Source organism: Manihot esculenta, chromosome 11, assembly GCF_001659605.2.
Source record: "Manihot esculenta cultivar AM560-2 chromosome 11, M.esculenta_v8, whole genome shotgun sequence".
Taxonomy (NCBI): domain Eukaryota; kingdom Viridiplantae; phylum Streptophyta; class Magnoliopsida; order Malpighiales; family Euphorbiaceae; genus Manihot; species Manihot esculenta.
Genome location: NC_035171.2, coordinates 27194995 through 27212602, shown reverse-complemented (window position 1 = coordinate 27212602; position 17608 = coordinate 27194995). Strand labels below are relative to the sequence as shown.

At 42.6% G+C, this 17608-nt stretch overlaps 1 protein-coding gene across 1 annotated transcript; it reads right to left on the bottom strand.

Moving 5' to 3' along the window:
- Positions 1-15788: 15788 nt before the first annotated feature.
- LOC110626196 (isoeugenol synthase 1) lies at positions 15789-17608 on the bottom strand. The gene is made up of 5 exons (XM_021771977.2): positions 17375-17608; positions 17138-17272; positions 16682-16910; positions 16251-16454; positions 15789-16170 (listed from the first exon to the last, which is right to left on the bottom strand). The coding sequence occupies exons 1-5, from the start codon at positions 17564-17566 to the stop codon at positions 15971-15973; spliced, it is 960 nt and encodes a 319-aa protein (XP_021627669.1). The 5' UTR covers positions 17567-17608; the 3' UTR covers positions 15789-15970.

Here is a 17608-nt window from a genome sequence, read left to right as displayed (position 1 = left end):
AGAAGTCCTCCGAGCTGAAGACTAGAATAGTAGGGTAGGTGATAGTCGTAGATGAGGAAGTATCTGGATATGTAAATTCTTTAAGGATAGTCTTTCATCCCGTAGTGTAGGCCTTGGTAACGTGCTGTAATGTGCTTTTCTTTTAATGAAGCTCTTGTTCTGCTCTCATGCTTAAGCTGTTCTTTTTTTATCATGTGTGAAATACTTTAGATTGCTCGCCTTATCATTTTAACCAACTGAGCTCTGTCCTGCTTTTTCCCGAGCTAATCTAACCTATCTGCGAGCTCTGATGAGTTGAACTCCGGATCCACTTAGTCAACTGGGCTTCCAAGTTTTCGAACCGGACTGTCTGACCGACCTGTGAGCTCGGTCTTTACTTCGATGAATTGAGCTTTGAGTCTCCTTCATCCGATCGGGCTCTCAGGTCATGTTGTCCGAGCTGAATTGACCGACCTGAGAGTTTTGTCTTTGCTTAGTGAAATGAGCTCTGAGTTTCCTTTAGCTGGCCGAGCTCTCAAGTCATGCTGTCTGAGCTGGACTAATCCGACCTCTGAGCTCGGCTTTATATGAGTTGAACTCTAAGCTCTCAGCTTTGTATGACACCGAGGTGCTTTTGGCGCCTCTTTCCGATCTCCCACCCTTTGTTTAGTAGCGGTAAATCAAATCTTATAATCTTTTTAAGTGATGCGCAAGTCTGATCTTTATCATGCTCCCATTTGCTTGTACTTTTGAGTCTTTTCATGACTTGCCTCTCTGTTTCCTCGGCATTTACCATAGGGATGGTAAAGTAGTAGGCTAAGTTGCTCTGACTGATGATTTGGGCCTGTATTATGTGAATGGCGAATGGGCTTTTAAATGATGGACTGTCATCGTATACTTGGCCCTTGATAGATGTAGAGAAGCCCAGCGATCATCCTTTTGCCCCTTTACCGTCTGGCCGGTTATTTCCTAACCGTTCGAGAGGGTAAACTTCGAGAACAATTAATGATCACGCCGCTCCAAGACAAAACTGTTCAGTATCAGCGCTTTGCCTCATAATAGCCTTTCTTTCTTTCTTTTCGAATTCCTTCTGTCTTTTGAAGAACTAGCTCTTGGTTGCTCTCTGTCTTCCTGCAATTCCTTCTACGTCTCTTTTTTCATCCCATCGTGTTCTCAGGTACGCTTCCTTGTTCTTCCATGGCAAGTTTAAAGCTTCCTGATGTTTTTGACCTTGAGTCGCATATTACCCCTTCCAACATAACTAATCACATTTCCCGGAGGCTTTTAGACACTCCGTTGTATCTTATTCGAGCACCTCTTCCGAATGAGAGGATAGTTCTTCCTTACCCTTGCCCACCTGGTTTAGTGGATCCCCAAGGGGTTCGTAGCATAGTGTTTTTCCTGAAGCAGAGAGAATTTGGTCTACCGCTTCCTTTTACCCCTTTCTTTGTTGAGGTGTTTGAATACTTTGGGGTAACTCCTCGAATGTTATCCCCAAATTCCATTTTGTTCATGTCCTGTTTCGAGTCTATCTGTCTGGGTTGGGGTTTCGCCCCTACGGCCTGTCTGTTTGTCACTTTTTTCCGCCTGGTTAGGGCGAAGCAAAACTTCTATTACTTTTCCCCCCGTAATGGGCTGTCTCTTCTTACGGGCTACAAGGATTCTATAAAGGGATGGGTAGAGAATTTACTTGTGGCGGAGTTGAAATTAGGGTCCTGCCGATCATGGGATGTGGACCTAAGGTGGGGGGAGATCTTTCCGGGTTACAACGATCTGCCCGAATTGAGTCTCATTGAGCAGGTCGGGCTGCTTCGACTGACTTCCGTTGAGAGGAAGTATGATGTCGAGAAGTGTATGTTTGCGTCCAACCTTAGGGATATCCGGGACACGGGTATAGTGCTTTGTCCGGCTATTCTGTTTCTTCTTTGCTCATGATATCAGGAAGTATGCTGATTCTTTATAACTTCTTGTTTCTTGCAGCTTCTGAGGTTAGAATGGAGGGCATCAAATTCCCCAAGAATTTTGACCTGTCTCGGGAGAACATGCATGCCATTTTTGACGCCTTTGGAGATGGGCGTTCTGTAACTGAGATTGCTGCAGAGCTGGCTCAGGCCGCTTCCTCCAAGAAGATCAGCCGACCTCCCGTCAAAGCCTCTTCTCGAACTTCCAAGCCGAGCTCTCGCAGCACCAAATCAGCTCGGTCATCTAGCCATGGTGGGTCGAGCTCGACCTTGACGCCTGCTGAAGGGTTTAGATCCGTTCCAGCCTCCTTAGAGGTCGTGAGGGAAGCTTCCCTAGCTGTTGTGGAGCAAACTCCAGCTACTGAACAAGTGGGGCAGGGTGCCGTTCATTCTACTGAGGAGGTGTTAGGGGGGAAATTTAAGTCCCCTGTTGAAGATAAGGAGATCTCTAGGATAGGGATGGAGATCGTCCTCCTGGAGGATCAAAGCCCGGAGGTTTCTGGTGAAGGTGCCCCTGCCCCTGTGAGGACTGAGCCTGAGGGATCTGAGGGTGTCCCCTCAAAGACTGGGGGCAAGCGTCCGACCCCTTCTAGAACGCCTGTCCCATCTCCTGCTCGGAAAAAATCCCGGACTGCTGTGGGTCCTTCCCCACCTCTTCCTCCCATTGGGAAAGGGAAGGGTGTTTCTGCTGTTCCTTCGTCGTCCCCTACTGACAACATTCTGGACCTGTCAAGCATTTCCTCGGAGTCTCCGGCCTCCGCTGTTGCCGCACTTCTCCGGGAACGGATGTTCGGCGGGATAACAGAGGCTTCGGATCCTCGTCTTCTGGCCCTGACTGGTCACTTGGCCAGTTCTACCAAGGAGCAGGTGTCCTTCCAATCTCGCTCTCGTGAGGAGCTCGGATCCACGATTGGAGAAATGCTGCTGATGGTAAGTTATTTTTTTACCTTTCTTTGAGTTTGCTTTGTTTCTTTTCTTGACAATTGTTCTTCCGTACTAGGTGTTAGGCCTGGTTATGGAAGTGGATGCCCGTGATCTCTCTTTCCGGGAGTCCGTGGACCGCCGGATCGAGGAAGCGCGTCGTGATGAGAACCTGACTGCCACCAGCGACGCGAGGGGCCACCTGGCAGCCGCCCGGGAGCAGATCCAGTCTCTCCGAGTGGAGTTGCATTCTGCCCTGGAGGCCTCTAAAAGAGCTGAGGACAAAGCAGTTGAGGCGGCAGAGCATAGCAAATCCCTGGAGTCAGAGCTATCTCGTACCCGCAGAGTTCTCCAGGAGTCTGATGAGAGGGCAGCTGAAGTGGAAACTCGTTGTGTAGAGGTTGTAAAACAGCTGTCCTCTATGACGACGGCCCTTCAGGAGAGGGATGAGGCTGTAAGCCAAAGGGCTGAGGTCCAGCGCCAACATGAGGCCTTAAAGGCTGATTTTGAGGGGCTTCAAGCTCACCTGAGTGAGGTGAAGGCTCAGAAGGAAAGTGCCCTAGCCCGAGTGGAGGTCCTTGAGCAGGAATTGGGCACAAGTTCTGAACGTATCAAAGATCTGTCTTCATCGGCTGAAGAGTTCAACCTTCGCCAACAACAGCTGAAGAATGAAGTCAGGGCTTTGGAACGTAAATGTTTAGCCCTGCTTGAGGTGGTAAAGTATGCGGGAGGGAAGGCTCAGCTGAAGCGTGAACAGTATATAGCGGAGTATCAGGAGTCTGATGAGCTGAAGGTTAAAATTGATCAGGCCTGTGAAGCTCATCTTCAGGACTACAAAGACTCTTCTGAGTTTAAGGAATTTGTGGCTGAGGCTTGTGAAGAACACCTTGATGAGTATAAAGCTTCTGGTGAGATGAAAAAGGCTATCCTTGATAAGGCCTACCGTATGTATGTAACTGGCTACAATCGCGGTTTAAGAGAAGCTAGGCAGGCTCCTGATATTCCTTTGGCCGAGCTTCGTAGGCGCGAAGTGGACTCAGATGGCGAGTCAGTGCTATACGGGGAGGATGATTTCCCTTTGCCCCGAGGAGATTCTCGGAGGAACATAGACCGGCCATCTGAGTCTTCGTCAGAGGAATCCGAGGTAGGGTCGGAGGAAGATGATCTTGATTCTGAGAAGGACGGCCTCCACCTTAGGTCAGAAGTTGCCCCTACTATTAATGTTGAGAGCTCTGGCCCTAGGGACACCGAGCTTCCTTCGGGGGTGGCTGTAAATAGAGATAATGCGGGCGAGGGCGTACTTACTGATGTAAGTCCTTTAAGGACTATTTATCCTTCTTCCTCGCCGGAGAAATAAATTGTAATAGTTATTAATGAAATATTATTTTCCTTCTTGTTTTTCATATTTCTTGACATTTATCTCTACTCTTCGTATTTGTGATGTAAACTACATCTTTTCATTCAGAAGTTCTGAATTAAGCTTAAGTTGCGAGCTCAGCTCTTAGCTGATAATCTGAGAGATCAAGTCTCGTACCTTTTTAATGACAACTATCATGTCAGTTTTTGGCTTTTAGTCCTGCTTTCTTTGTTGTAATTTCGCATATTTGTTTCAGATAAACTGATTTAGGCTGTAATATAGGCTTTGATTATAGCCTTTTTATCCTCCTAAGGATGTCGTCATTTATGAGTCCTGCTATGGAGAGAGCTCGGCCTTTCTCTTTGGCCTTCGTACCTTGATCCCTTAAGGATATGAGCCAACCCGAGCTGAGAGCTTGGTCTTGGGCCTTTGTGGACATCGGTCCGGGCTGGGAGCTCGACCTTGAGTATTGTAAGGATATAAGTCCGTTCGAGCTGGGAGCTCGGCCTCTTTTTTTTTTTTTTTTTTTTTTTTTGGTTTTCTTTCCGGGACGACCTCGGGGCCTTGCCGGTAGTTTTTTTGTCTCCAGGAGATCTTACGGGATCCTGTTTTTCTTTGAATTTCCGGGACGACCTCGGGGCCTCGCCGGTAGTTTTTGTTTCCAGGAGATCTTACGGGATCCTGTTTTTCTTTGAATTTCCGGGACGACCTCGGGGCCTCGCCGGTAGTTTTTGTTTCCAGGAGATCTTACGGGATCCTGTTTTTCTTTGAATTTCCGGGACGACCTCGGGGCCTCGCCGGTAGTTTTTGATTCCAGGAGATCTTACGGGATCCTGTTTTTCTTTGAATTTCCGGGACGACCTCGGGGCCTCGCCGGTAGTTTTTGTTTCCAGGAGATCTTACGGGATCCTGTTTTTCTTTGAATTTCCGGGACGACCTCGGGGCCTCGCCGGTAGTTTTTGTTTCCAGGAGATCTTACGGGATCCTGTTTTTTCTTTGAATTTCCGGGACGACCTCGGGGCCTCGCCGGTAGTTTTTGATTCCAGGAGATCTTACGGGATCCTGTTTTTCTTTGAATTTCCGGGACGACCTCGGGGCCTCGCCGGTAGTTTTTGTTTCCAGGAGATCTTACGGGATCCTGTTTTTCTTTGAATTTTCGGGACGACCTCGGGGCCTCGCCGGTAGTTTTTGTTTCCAGGAGATCTTACGGGATCCTGTTTTTCTTTGAATTTCCGGGACGACCTCGGGGCCTCGCCGGTAGTTTTTGTTTCCAGGAGATCTTACGGGATCCTGTTTTTCTTTGAATTTCCGGGACGACCTCGGGGCCTCGCCGGTAGTTTTTGTTTCCAGGAGATCTTACGGGATCCTGTTTTTCTTTGAATTTCCGGGACGACCTCGGGGCCTCGCCGGTAGTTTTTGTTTCCAGGAGATCTTACGGGATCCTGTTTTTCTTTGAATTTCCGGGACGACCTCGGGGCCTCGCCGGTAGTTTTTGATTCCAGGAGATCTTACGGGATCCTGTTTTTCTTTGAATTTCCGGGACGACCTCGGGGCCTCGCCGGTAGTTTTTGTTTCCAGGAGATCTTACGGGATCCTGTTTTTCTTTGAATTTCCGGGACGACCTCGGGGCCTCGCCGGTAGTTTTTGTTTCCAGGAGATCTTACGGGATCCTGTTTTTTCTTTGAATTTTCGGGACGACCTCGGGGCCTCGCCGGTAGTTTTTGATTCCAGGAGATCTTACGGGATCCTGTTTTTCTTTGAATTTCCGGGACGACCTCGGGGCCTCGCCGGTAGTTTTTGTTTCCAGGAGATCTTACGGGATCCTGTTTTTCTTTGAATTTCCGGGACGACCTCGGGGCCTCGCCGGTAGTTTTTGTTTCCAGGAGATCTTACGGGATCCTGTTTTTTCTTTGAATTTCCGGGACGACCTCGGGGCCTCGCCGGTAGTTTTTGATTCCAGGAGATCTTACGGGATCCTGTTTTTTCTTTGAATTTCCGGGATGACCTCGGGGCCTCGCCGGTTGTTTGTACAAAATTCAGGCTCATTGGCCTTACTGTCGCTTCGTCATCTCAGCTGGTTTTTGTGCCTAACTGAGGTCTTGTTTGCGAGGGATCTTTCTGAGCCCTGTTCTTTTCTTTATCATGAAAAATATTTTTTCACACAGATAATGATATTGTATAAACAATTTTCATTTATTCACATTTGTCAAAATACGATGTTTTTTCTTTACAAATATTTCAAGGAAAATACCTTTTTAAGTGCTGGATGTTCCAAGCATGGGGCTCGGGGTTTCCTTGCATATCTTCAATTCGGTATACCCCGGGCTTAACCACTTTTGTCACCTTGAATGGACCTTCCCAGGTCGGTGCTAGTTTGCCTGTGGCTGCTCTTTTTCCAGTAGCTTCCAGGTTTCTTAAAGCCAGGTCTCCCACCTTCAAGCTTCTTTCTCTGACCTTTTGATTGTAATATCTTGCTGCGCGTTGTTGATAAGCAGCAGTTCGGACTTGGGCTTCTTCCCTAACTTCTTCAAGAGCATCTAGGTTGCTCCTTAATTTGTCCCCATTAGCGTTCTCACTAACGAACTGAACTCGATGAGTGGGGATCTGCAATTCAACTGGGACTACAGCCTCTGTGCCGTAAGCAAGTGCAAAAGGGGTTTCTTGAGTGGGCACTCTGGGAGTGGTTCGGAGTGCCCATAGAGTGCTATTGAGCTCTTCTGCCCAATTCTCCTTTGCGCCATTCAGTCGTTTCTTTAGTCCTTGAAGGATAGCTCTATTAGTGACTTCCGTTTGGCCATTAGTCTGAGGATGAGCCACGGAGGAGAACTTATGCCATATGCCCATGTTCGTCGTGAAGGCTCTGAAAGTGCTGCAGTCAAATTGTCTGCCGTTGTCTGAGATAAGTACTCTTGGTATGCCAAATCTGCAGATGATATGTCCCCATACGAAATCTATCATCTTGCGAGCTGTGATTGTGGCTATTGCTTCTGCCTCTGGCCATTTCGAAAAATATTCCACAGCCACCACCACGAATTTCCTTTGCCCCGTAGTCTTGGGGAAAGGTCCCAGGATGTCAATTCCCCATTGTGAGAAAGGCCATGGACTTGATATGCTTGCTTGAGGAGTGGCAGGGGTCCTGATGGCATTAGCAAATCTCTGACATACGTCACACCTCCGGACAAACTCTTCTGCTTCTTTTTTAACAGTGGGCCAGTAGTATCCTTGCCTGAATATTTTGTTAGCTAATGTCCCTGCTCCCTCATGAGCTCCACATAGGCCTCTATGTATTTCCTCCATTACCTTTGCAGCTTCTTCCGGACTCACACACCGGAGCCATGGGCTGGATTTCCCTTTTCTGTATAAAGTTCCCCTTATTACTTGGTAATTGGCAGCTCGAGCTGCTATCTTTTTGGCTTCAACTTTATCTTCGGGGAGTTCGCCCTTTTCCAAGTATCTCAAGTATGGAGTCATCCAAGTTGGGCTCTGCTCCACCTGCAGTACTGTATATATTTTCTTTAAAGCAGGTGTGCTGACATGCTGTATGTAGACTTCATCAGGGAGCTGCTCTAACTCTTCTTTGGTCAGCCGACTAAGCAAGTCTGCCTCCTCATTTTTATGTCGAGGTATCCTCTGAAATCTCGTAAATACTCCTCGGCGCGTGAGGTCGGCTTCCACAGCTTTTACTTTATTAAGATAACTCTGCATGATGGGATCTCTGGCCTGATATATTCCCGTCACCTGGTTGATCACCAGTTGAGAGTCACTATTTACTTCGAGGTCGGTTACCCCTATCTCCAAAGCTACCAACATTCCGTTCACCAAGGCTTCATATTCGGCCACATTATTAGAAGTTTTGAATTCTAGTCGTAAGGCATAACATACTTTAAAGCCCTCCGGCCCCTTAAGTATTATCCCAGCGCCACTGCCCTCAGAGCCTGATGCTCCGTCTACATATAGCTTCCAGCTGGACTCTTGGGAAAGCTCTCCCTCTCCTTCTTTGTTTGGTATCTCCGAGGATGATCCTTCCTTCTCCTCGTTGAATGAGCATTCTGCTATGAAATCAGCCAGCGCTTGAGATTTTATAGCTGTCCGAGGTCGGTACTCCAAACAGTAAGGGCTGATTTCCACGGACCATGCTAACATCCGTCCTGAAGTTTCCAGCCTACGTAGGATCTTCTTTAACGGTTGGTCCGTCATCACAACTCCTTGGTGGCCTTCCAGATAAATTTTGAATTTCCGGACTGCTAACAACAAGGCATATGCCAATTTTTCAATGTTCGAGTATCTGACCTCAGTGTCTCTGAGTACCTTGCTGACGTAGAAAACAGGTTTCTGCTCCCCTTCTTCCACTCTTACTAGTACTGCGCTGACTGCTTGCTCTGAGGCTGCCAAGTATATCAAGAGTTCTTCCCCTTTTATGGGGCTGCTGAGCACGTGAGGCGAGCTGAGGTATTCCTTAAGCTCTGTGAAGGCTTTTTGGCAGTCTTCTGTCCATTCAAAATTCGGGACCTTCCTCAATTTTTTGAAGAATGGCAAACACTTTTCTGCTGACCTTGACATAAATCGATGAAGTGCCACTACTCTCCCGGTTAATCTCTGGACGTCCCTTATACAGGTCGGCTCTGGCATATTCAATATGGCTTCCACTTTCTCCGGATTGGGCTCAATGCCTTTTCCACTCACCATGTACCCCAAGAACTTTCCTCCCCTGATGAAGAAAGCACACTTTGCTGGATTCAGCTTCATCCTGTATTGATCTAACACCCCAAATATCTCCCTTAAATCCGTTATGTGTTGTTGAAAAGTTGAACTTTTAACCACCATGTCATCCACATATACTTCTACATTCCTACCAATCTGGTTCTGAAAGATTTTATTCATTAATCGTTGGTAAGTTGCCCCGGCGTTTCTTAATCCAAAGGGCATAGCTCTGTAGCAGTAAGTCCCGTCTTCAGTTATAAATGAGGTCTTCTCCTCGTCCGTCTTTTCCATTGGGATTTGGTGGTAACCAGACATAGCATCCAAAGAAGACATATAATCAAAACCGGCCGTTGAGTCGACCATCTTATTAATATCGGGGAGGGGGTAACAATCTTTAGGGCAGACTTTATTTAGGTCGGTAAAATCTATACACATCCTGTATTTGCCATTGGCTTTTTTGACTAACACAGGATTTGCCAACCACTGTGGGTACATAACCTCCCTAATAAAGCCTGCCTCTTCTAGCTTTTGCACTTCTTCTTGGGTAGCCTGCTGCTTTTCTCTTCCCACTACTCTCTTCTTTTGCTTTACTGGTCTGGCCTCGGGGAGGACATTCAATTGGTGTGTCATTACTTTGGGGTCAATTCCCGGCATGTCTGAGGGCTTCCATGCGAAGGTCGGCGAGTGAATTCGGATCAGGGCCATGGCTTCACCTTTTTGTTATTTGGTGAGACCGGCATTGAGACTGAAGATCTTACTCGTTTCTTCTTCTGATAGGGAGAAGGTCTCCAGCTCTCCAACGGGCTCTGTCCGGGCTTCCTTTGTCTCATCCCTGACCTCCAAAACTTCCGAATCAAGCGCTTCTCCGGCTGAGTTCGGTTCCGTCACTGTGGCCAAGTATACTGCCCTTGCTTCCTCCTGGCTTCCCCGGACCATTCCCACTCCTCCTTCCGTTGGGAACTTGAGTGCCAGATACCTGATGCTAGTGACAGCTTCGAAGCTGAACAACGCCGGCCTCCCCAAAATCGCATTGTAGCTCAGTGGGAGTTTGACCACCAAAAACACCTCATGATGGGTGCGAGCTTTGGGTGCTTCTCCCAAGGTAAGGGCCAGCTTCACCTTCCCTTCTACAAGTACCGGTGCTCCTCCGATCCCTTTGATGGGTGACTGGTCCCGAACCAGCTGTTCCTCTGGGATTCCCATCTGCTGGAACACCCGATATGGCAATAAGTTGACCTTACTCCCATCATCCACCAGAACCTTCTTCACCCGAAAATTATGAATGACTGCTTCAATGACAAGCGCGTCATCATGGGGCATCTGAATGCCCTGTGCATCCTCCGAAGAGAAAGCGATGGTCATGGGAGAGTGTTCAACGATCTGCATAACCTCGCCATTACTGGTGTCCCCTTCCCGGTTTCTCTTCTTTCCTCGACGGTTCATCCGTCCTCCAGTTCCTCCAACAATCATATTAATAGTCCCACTGGACCCATCATTCACTGGTCCAGCTCCAGTTCTCCTGGGCATCTGGGCTGCCGGACCGGGTTGAGGCCTCTGCCCCTCCGGTTTCTTCACAAAATTTTTGAGATGCCCCCTTTTTATCAATCTTTCAATCTCCGCGATTAACTGAAAACAGTTATTTGTATCGTGGCCATGCGTCCGGTGGTACTGACAATACTTGTCAGGATTCCTCTGATCTGCTTCCGACTTCAAAGGTTGGGGCCACTGGAGAAACTCTTTATTTTGGACAGCCATGAGCACCTCGGCTCTAGACGCATTTAATGGAGTCGGTTTCTCCGGGACCCAAGGAGGGAGCGCTCTTGGTTCGAGAACTCGAGGAGGAGGAGGCCTTTGATCCCTTCTTTCCCAGGCCTGCTTGTACGGCTCAGGCCTCTTTCCACGCTTCTTCTCGTGTTTCTCCAACCTTCCCTCCTCCGGGGCTTTTCCTTTTCCTTACACCCCTTTGGCAAATCTACTCGTTACTAAGGCGTCATCCTGCCTTATATACTTTTCCGCCCTCCTCATCAACTCGGCCAGTGAGGTCGGAGGTTTCCTGCTCAGAGAACCAAAGAACTCGGCAGAGGTTGTTCCCTTTTGCATGGCCTCTACCGCCCTTCCTTCGTCAAGCTCGGGAATCTGCAGGGCCTCCGTATTGAAACGGGCGACATACTCTCTGAGGGATTCACCAGTTTTTTGTCTCACTGTTTCCAGATAGCTCGTCTTCCTATCTGCAGGCACCCCGGCTACGAACCGGCTAATGAAACGGGTGGCCAGATCTCCGAAACTTTTAATGCTTCCGGCCTCCAGGCTGTTGAACCATGCCCTCGCTGGTCCCGAGAGCGTTGTTGGGAACACCTTGCACATCAGAGCATCTGACAGAGTTTGTAACTCCATGAAGGTCTTATAGTTCATGACATGTTCTCTCTGGTTGCCAGCCCCATTATAGGCCGCCATCGGCGGCATCATAAACTTTTTGGGAACGGTCTCCTGCTGCATTAACTTTGAGAAGGGAGAAGAAGTAGGCAAGGGGGTTTGACTCTGATCTTTCTTACCTAGCTCGGCTAGGAGCTGCTCCTTCAACCTTTTCAGCTTTTGGTTCATTTCCTCGTCTGCCGGGCTGGATCTTTTGCCCAAACTACATTCTTCCTCCTCCGTTTCAGTTCCCGTTTCTCTGGTTGTTTCGGCAGAATAATCGTTCACCTCTTCATTTTCTATCAACTCTCTTGCCCTTCTCCCATGAATTCGGGCCTCCGGTTCTTCCTCTTCTCTGGCATTGTGGTTGTTAGTTCGGAGGCGGGCAGAGGTAGGTTGGGGTTCATCGGTTCTGGGTTCCTCCACTACTGGGAGTGCGTTTACTGGGGTGCTAAGTCCCCTTTGTTGCATTATCTGCCTCAACCAGTGAGCAGTGGTTTGTAGCTGGAGAGCCATGGTTTGAATGTCTTGGTTAGACAGGGTCATGGTGGGAGTATTCCCTGCCAGGCTTGGCGAGGGATTAAGAGAAATAGGTGTTTGGTTATTCAACGTTGTAGGGCTAGAAAAGGAGAACTGCTGCCCATCTTGGGCAGAGCTCAAGTCATTTGGAATATTAAGGTTACTGTCTTGGTGGTCTGCCATCGTGGATCTCAGTGGGTTTTGAAAGTGAAAACTCCGGTGATGAAAAGATCTCCTTCGTTTCCCACAGACGGCGCCAATTGATGATCTGAGATCCAATTGAATAGGGTTTTACAAGGGTTTTTTATTACTGAATAAGGCTTGAGTTTCCTGAGGAGGTGACTCCTCTTTTATACATTGTCTTGCTTGCCGGTGACGTGTAAAGGTCTCTCCAGGATTGGGCCACGCGTCTCTGCCATGCGGATTCGGAGGTACTAGGGTATCAGCCGCCTGCTCCATGCGTAACGGCCTCTGATTCTCCTCGTGCGTACGTTCGAGCGGATCTGCCAGGCTGTCTGGTGAATATTACTCCGGATCCTGGGCTGGGCTGAGAGTTGGGCCGGATGCTAAGCCTGAGTGGGGAGGGTCTGCTTCGTGCGGGCCGGGCCGACTTGAGTGAGGAAGATGGGCCGAGCCCGGCCTTGAAGGTTGGATGAGCCAGGCTTGTTATGTACATCAAGTATGCGGGCCCCTACGTCGTGGGCCTTGGGCTGTGGTCAAGTCCCTGGTCTGGGGTGAAGGAATCCAGCGGTCATCAACTAGTATAAATATTATTGGGTCTCCTATTTATTTTGTATTGTTCTTTAGATTTTAGTTTTGATTCGTTACCTTTATTCTTAGGTTTTTTTTAGTTATTGTGGTTTTTGAAGTTATTTATTTATTTATCTTATTTGTGTTTTAGTTATATAAGAGGTTTTTTAGATTTATTCTCTTAGATATCGTGATTTTTGAAGTTATTTATTTATTTTATTTGTGTTTTGATTATATAAGAGGTTTTTTAGGTTTATTCTCTTAGTATGCAAGTGCTTAGATTTAAAAAAGATTTGATTAGTATATGTGAGTTTATTGATATGGCATGCTTAGTTTTTCTCGATATATAAATAAAAAATTTTCTTTATTAATAAAAGAAAATACTTCACACTTGAATTTCTTCTATTTAATTTTAGTATTTATATTTTTAATATTGAATTATAACGGTGTTTTTACTATTTTAAATTGCAGAATTGTGTGAATTAAAATATATATATACTTATTGTTATTATAATAAATATATAAATATATTATGAAAAAAATAGGAACAAATTAATTTTAAAATAATAAGGAATCAGCGATTAAATTGTAAAAAATAATCTAAATAAAAAGTATTTATTTCAACCTAACTATTAATTAATAATTAAATGGTGATCACTTGACAATCAAATAGCGTACATTTTAATTAGTAACCATAAAAGCTTTTAAGGAAAAAATTAAAATAGAGATAAATATAAATAATTAAAGTAACATTTTTAATTATAATAATAACGTAGCGATCAATGTAACGACCATTTAACAACAATCAATTTACAACTAAAAATGCGAGCATAGTTTATAATGGTAAAATTTACTTTGACACTCATTTAATAATCATATTTTGGTTACTGCTTAATCAGTCATCAATTTTTTAGCAACGAAAAAAAGTAACATTTTTAATTTAGTTGTTATTTTTGAATAGCGATCAATTTCTCCATTAATATTTTTGAGTGCTTTAATTTAATGTCTAATATTTTTTTGAGAAAATAGAGATCGGAGATCGAAAAGTAAAATCTGAGACTTCTCAGATGCACTTATCATCAAATTAAGTGGGTGTTAATACCCAATATTTAGATGTTATTATCGCGACAAATTAAATATGATTCATACGTATTATTAATTTTTATTTAAAAAATTAATCAGACATTAAATTATATAATAGTAATTACATTAAAAAAAATTAATCACAATTACTTCTTTTGATTTATTTCATTTATTGTTAACCACCATCACAGCTATCACAACTGTCTAATTATTTCGCCTTCATTGCTGCCATCGTTACTGTCACTATCGTTGTTTTTATCACAACTAAGATCGTTAATATTATTATTACCATTTAATTATTGTCATCACTAATCATCATAATAAATATAAATAATTATTACTATCATTAATAAATTTAACATTAAAAATTTTCATTACATTGCATTATTTATATTTTACTTTGAAACCAAACATAAAAATATAATGATAATTGGTTTACCATTTTTGACATGAAAATAAAATATGCCAAGTATCTTAAATGGTTAATGTTAAAACAATTAATTGAATTAAATTTCAATTTTAGATTATTTTTTAATGAGGAAAAAAAGAACATATGAATGATACGTTCTTAATCAGAAAATTATGAAACATATATTTAGATAGGGATGTAAATAAACCGACTCAAATTTGAAGAGTTTAAATTTAGTTTGTTTTAAATTTTTTTAAAATTGAGCCGAATTCGAGTTTTATTTATTTTGAACACGAACCGAGTATTAAAAAGTTTAAATTTGGCTCGTTTAGCAAACGAGTTTAGACGAGCCGAGTTTTTATCAATTTAGTCTTGAATAATTTATGAGTAGTTCAATTTATTTACATATATAATGAGTTTTAGTTTAAAATTAATAAGTTTAAAAGTAAAATAATTTTAGTTGAATAAATATATCTGTAAATTAACTCTTAAACTTATAAAGATGAGTTTTTAAATTTTAATAATCCAAATATATACAAATTTAAGAGTGTAACTAAACTATATAAAACTGAACTTTAAAAAATTTAGATTTAGCTCATGAAAGTATACGTAGAGTTTAAGTTTATTTCTCTTATAATAATAATTTCAGCTTATTTAACGAAACTATTCACGAGTCTATTTACGAATCTACTTATGAATTCGAAAATGATCCGAATTTATAAGTTTTAACGAACTGAATACTATAAAGTTCAAGTTTGGCTCGTTTACCAAACGAGTCTAAAAATTAAGTTCGAGCTTGACTCGTTCCGAATTGATAAAAACTCGATCGAATTTTTATAGATTCGAATCTCGAATAACTTATGATCGATTTGATTCATTTATACTTTTTTTTAAAAAATCTTTTGCCTCAATTAAGATGTATAAATGCTCACTCAATAAAAAAAAAAACTCTTTGACATGTGTTTTACCTGGCATTATTTTAAGTTAAATGTGAGTTTTTTTTAGAATTTATTACTAAAATAATGTAATTTATAATGCATTTTACACGAAATAATTTATAAAAATAGAATTTATCCAAAAAAAAAAACATTCAAGAAGAATTCTTTTAAAGAAACTTAATATTTTTGAAAACGCCAATTCAATTAGTTTTTTCATAATTGATGTGATAAAACGAAAGTCAGGCAAAGTGACATTTTCAATAACAATTAAATTCTTTTAAAAAAACCAATTGAAGCAAAATTTTCCATTAATGCAACAATTGCCACGTCATGCAATAGTTTCTTCAAAAAAAGTCAATTAAGAAAACGCCAACTTGATTAGAATTTTCTTTTAGTAAGTATTTCGTATTAGCATAGAAATTCTGAAAATGTTTATACTATTAGCGTTTTCAATGTCAAAAAAAATATATATATATGAAAAATATTATATACCATTGTAGCTAAAAATTTTATTCTATGCAAGAAAATTTTTGTAGGATTGGCGTTTTCAATTGAAAATATGCTTTATTTATTTATTTAAATTCCCACGTATCCATAATACCTGAATGGCAAATTACAAAAAACTACCATGTATTTTCATGTATTCTTTTCAAATGATATCTTATATGAAGATAGAATCACCAGCAAAGACTGACGAATCCAAATTGTCATTTTTAGTTTATTTCTGATTAAAAAGAAAAAGGAAAAGAAGATTTGGATAAGTTTTGTTTTATTTGGATAGCGTAACAACATACAATAAGAAACTCTTAAACTTTCATGCCGTGAGCTGCACACTTTGAATATTCATCTAATAATCCAACAAAATAAAATAAAAAAAATAAATCATTTTATTTTTTTGGTTTGCAGCAACCACCAGAACTTGGAAGTAAGGTTTTGTCTCTCATGCAAACGTTGCAAGTTTGGGCTTGGGTGGGTTAACCAAGCAAAGATCAAGGAGCCTATCAACTGAAGTGTATTTGTGGTCAGGATATAACTTGGAGGCCTCCAGATCTTCTGCTGTGAGTTCAAAGCTCGTCTGATCACCTTTGATGAATATATTATGCAGTATAGCTACTGGGATATTTTCTGGGTATTTTAATGCTGCATCCAATCAAACAGTTGATTATTTTTAAGTTATTTTGCAGAGAAAAGGACAAGTTTAATGGAAAATTGTTTCTTACTCTCGGAAAGCTTGACAATTTCTTCCTCAGGAACATGAATCCTTTTGAAAGTTCTTCCAGTTTTCTTTTCCCAAGCAGACATTAAATCTAACTGAGAAATAATATTTCCCGGTGGTCGGTAGATTATGACACGGTTAGCAACTCTTGGATCTGTTGCTGCTCTCACTGTATAGGCTGCAACATCTTCCTCGTAATTCAACACAGCTTCATTGCAATGGAAAATCAAGATGTTTTTAGTTTTTATATTTAGATAAATCGATGTGCTTACAAGATTCTTCTCTATAAAGCTTCAGATTCTTGTATTTCTTATAAATGAGTTTCACAATATTCAGTTTTAGCTCCATAGTTTTCAACTGGAATCTGGGTTTTTTTTTGCTTGCGACTCCATAGAAGAAGAAGAAGAAAGAAGAAGAAGAAGAATGGAAACTTACCCTTAGCATCACCTCTCCCATAAATAACAAGCTGGTCGAGCTTCTCATGTGGATGGAGAAGGTAATCGATGAAATATGCAGCAAATGAGTTTGCAGACACGTAAGTATATGGCACTCCTGCTTCTTCTGTTGCCCGTCTAATCCTCCGTTTATTGGCCAGCAATGCTTCGAACGGCGGTAGCCCACTCACTCTGTCAACTTCGTTTCCGAATTCTGAAGGAACAAACCTCTACATACATCGTGCGCGTTAATTAATTATCATTTCATCAATTCATGCATTAAAAATTCTCTTTAATTAAATCATCTTAACATTTCTCACTCTATCATTTTACAAGTGGAAAAATCGAACCGAACTTTGAATAAATTTTTACTATATATAAAATAGGTGAGATCAAATATTCGTGTTGTTAGTTAATAATGAATGAGGTTTATAATAATATGAACAAGTAAAGTTACCTTTATATTGCCAGCTTCTTTCATGGCAGAGATAATCTTGAACTGGTCAAGGTGTTGAGGAACAGCAAGAGTAGAAATCACCACATCTACTTGTTTAAGCACTGAAACAAGCTTCTCATGCTCCTCCAATTCTCCCTGTAGTTAAGTTAGTTAAGTTGTTTATCTTTTAAGTAGATAATTATATTAAAATATGAGAAAATCATACAAATAAAAGCTAGAGAATTAACAGAAACATACTTGAAACACAGTGACTCCCATGGACAGGAATTGCTTATGAAGCAGGAGCTTTGAAGAAAGAACATCGTTAGGGTTGAGTGGGCGAACATAAGCAAAGGTAGGGTGACCCATGGCTGCGCTAGCCTTGACCATGTATTGGCCTAGATACCCAGTTGCTCCAAATATCAATATCTTGCTTTTTTCTGAATCCATTGGCTAGCTAGCTAGCTACCTTGTTCCTTGTTCTTTGTTCTT

Coding starts and splice junctions, on each gene's coding strand:
- LOC110626196 (XM_021771977.2), bottom strand. CDS start 17,566: ATGGATTCAGAAAAAAGCAAGATATTGATATTTGGAGCAACTGGGTAT. Junction 17,273..17,374: donor TGGGAGTCACTGTGTTTCAA/GTATGTTTCTGT, acceptor ACTTAACTACAG/GGAGAATTGGAGGAGCATGA. Junction 16,171..16,250: donor AATTGTCAAGCTTTCCGAGA/GTAAGAAACAAT, acceptor GATTGGATGCAG/CATTAAAATACCCAGAAAAT.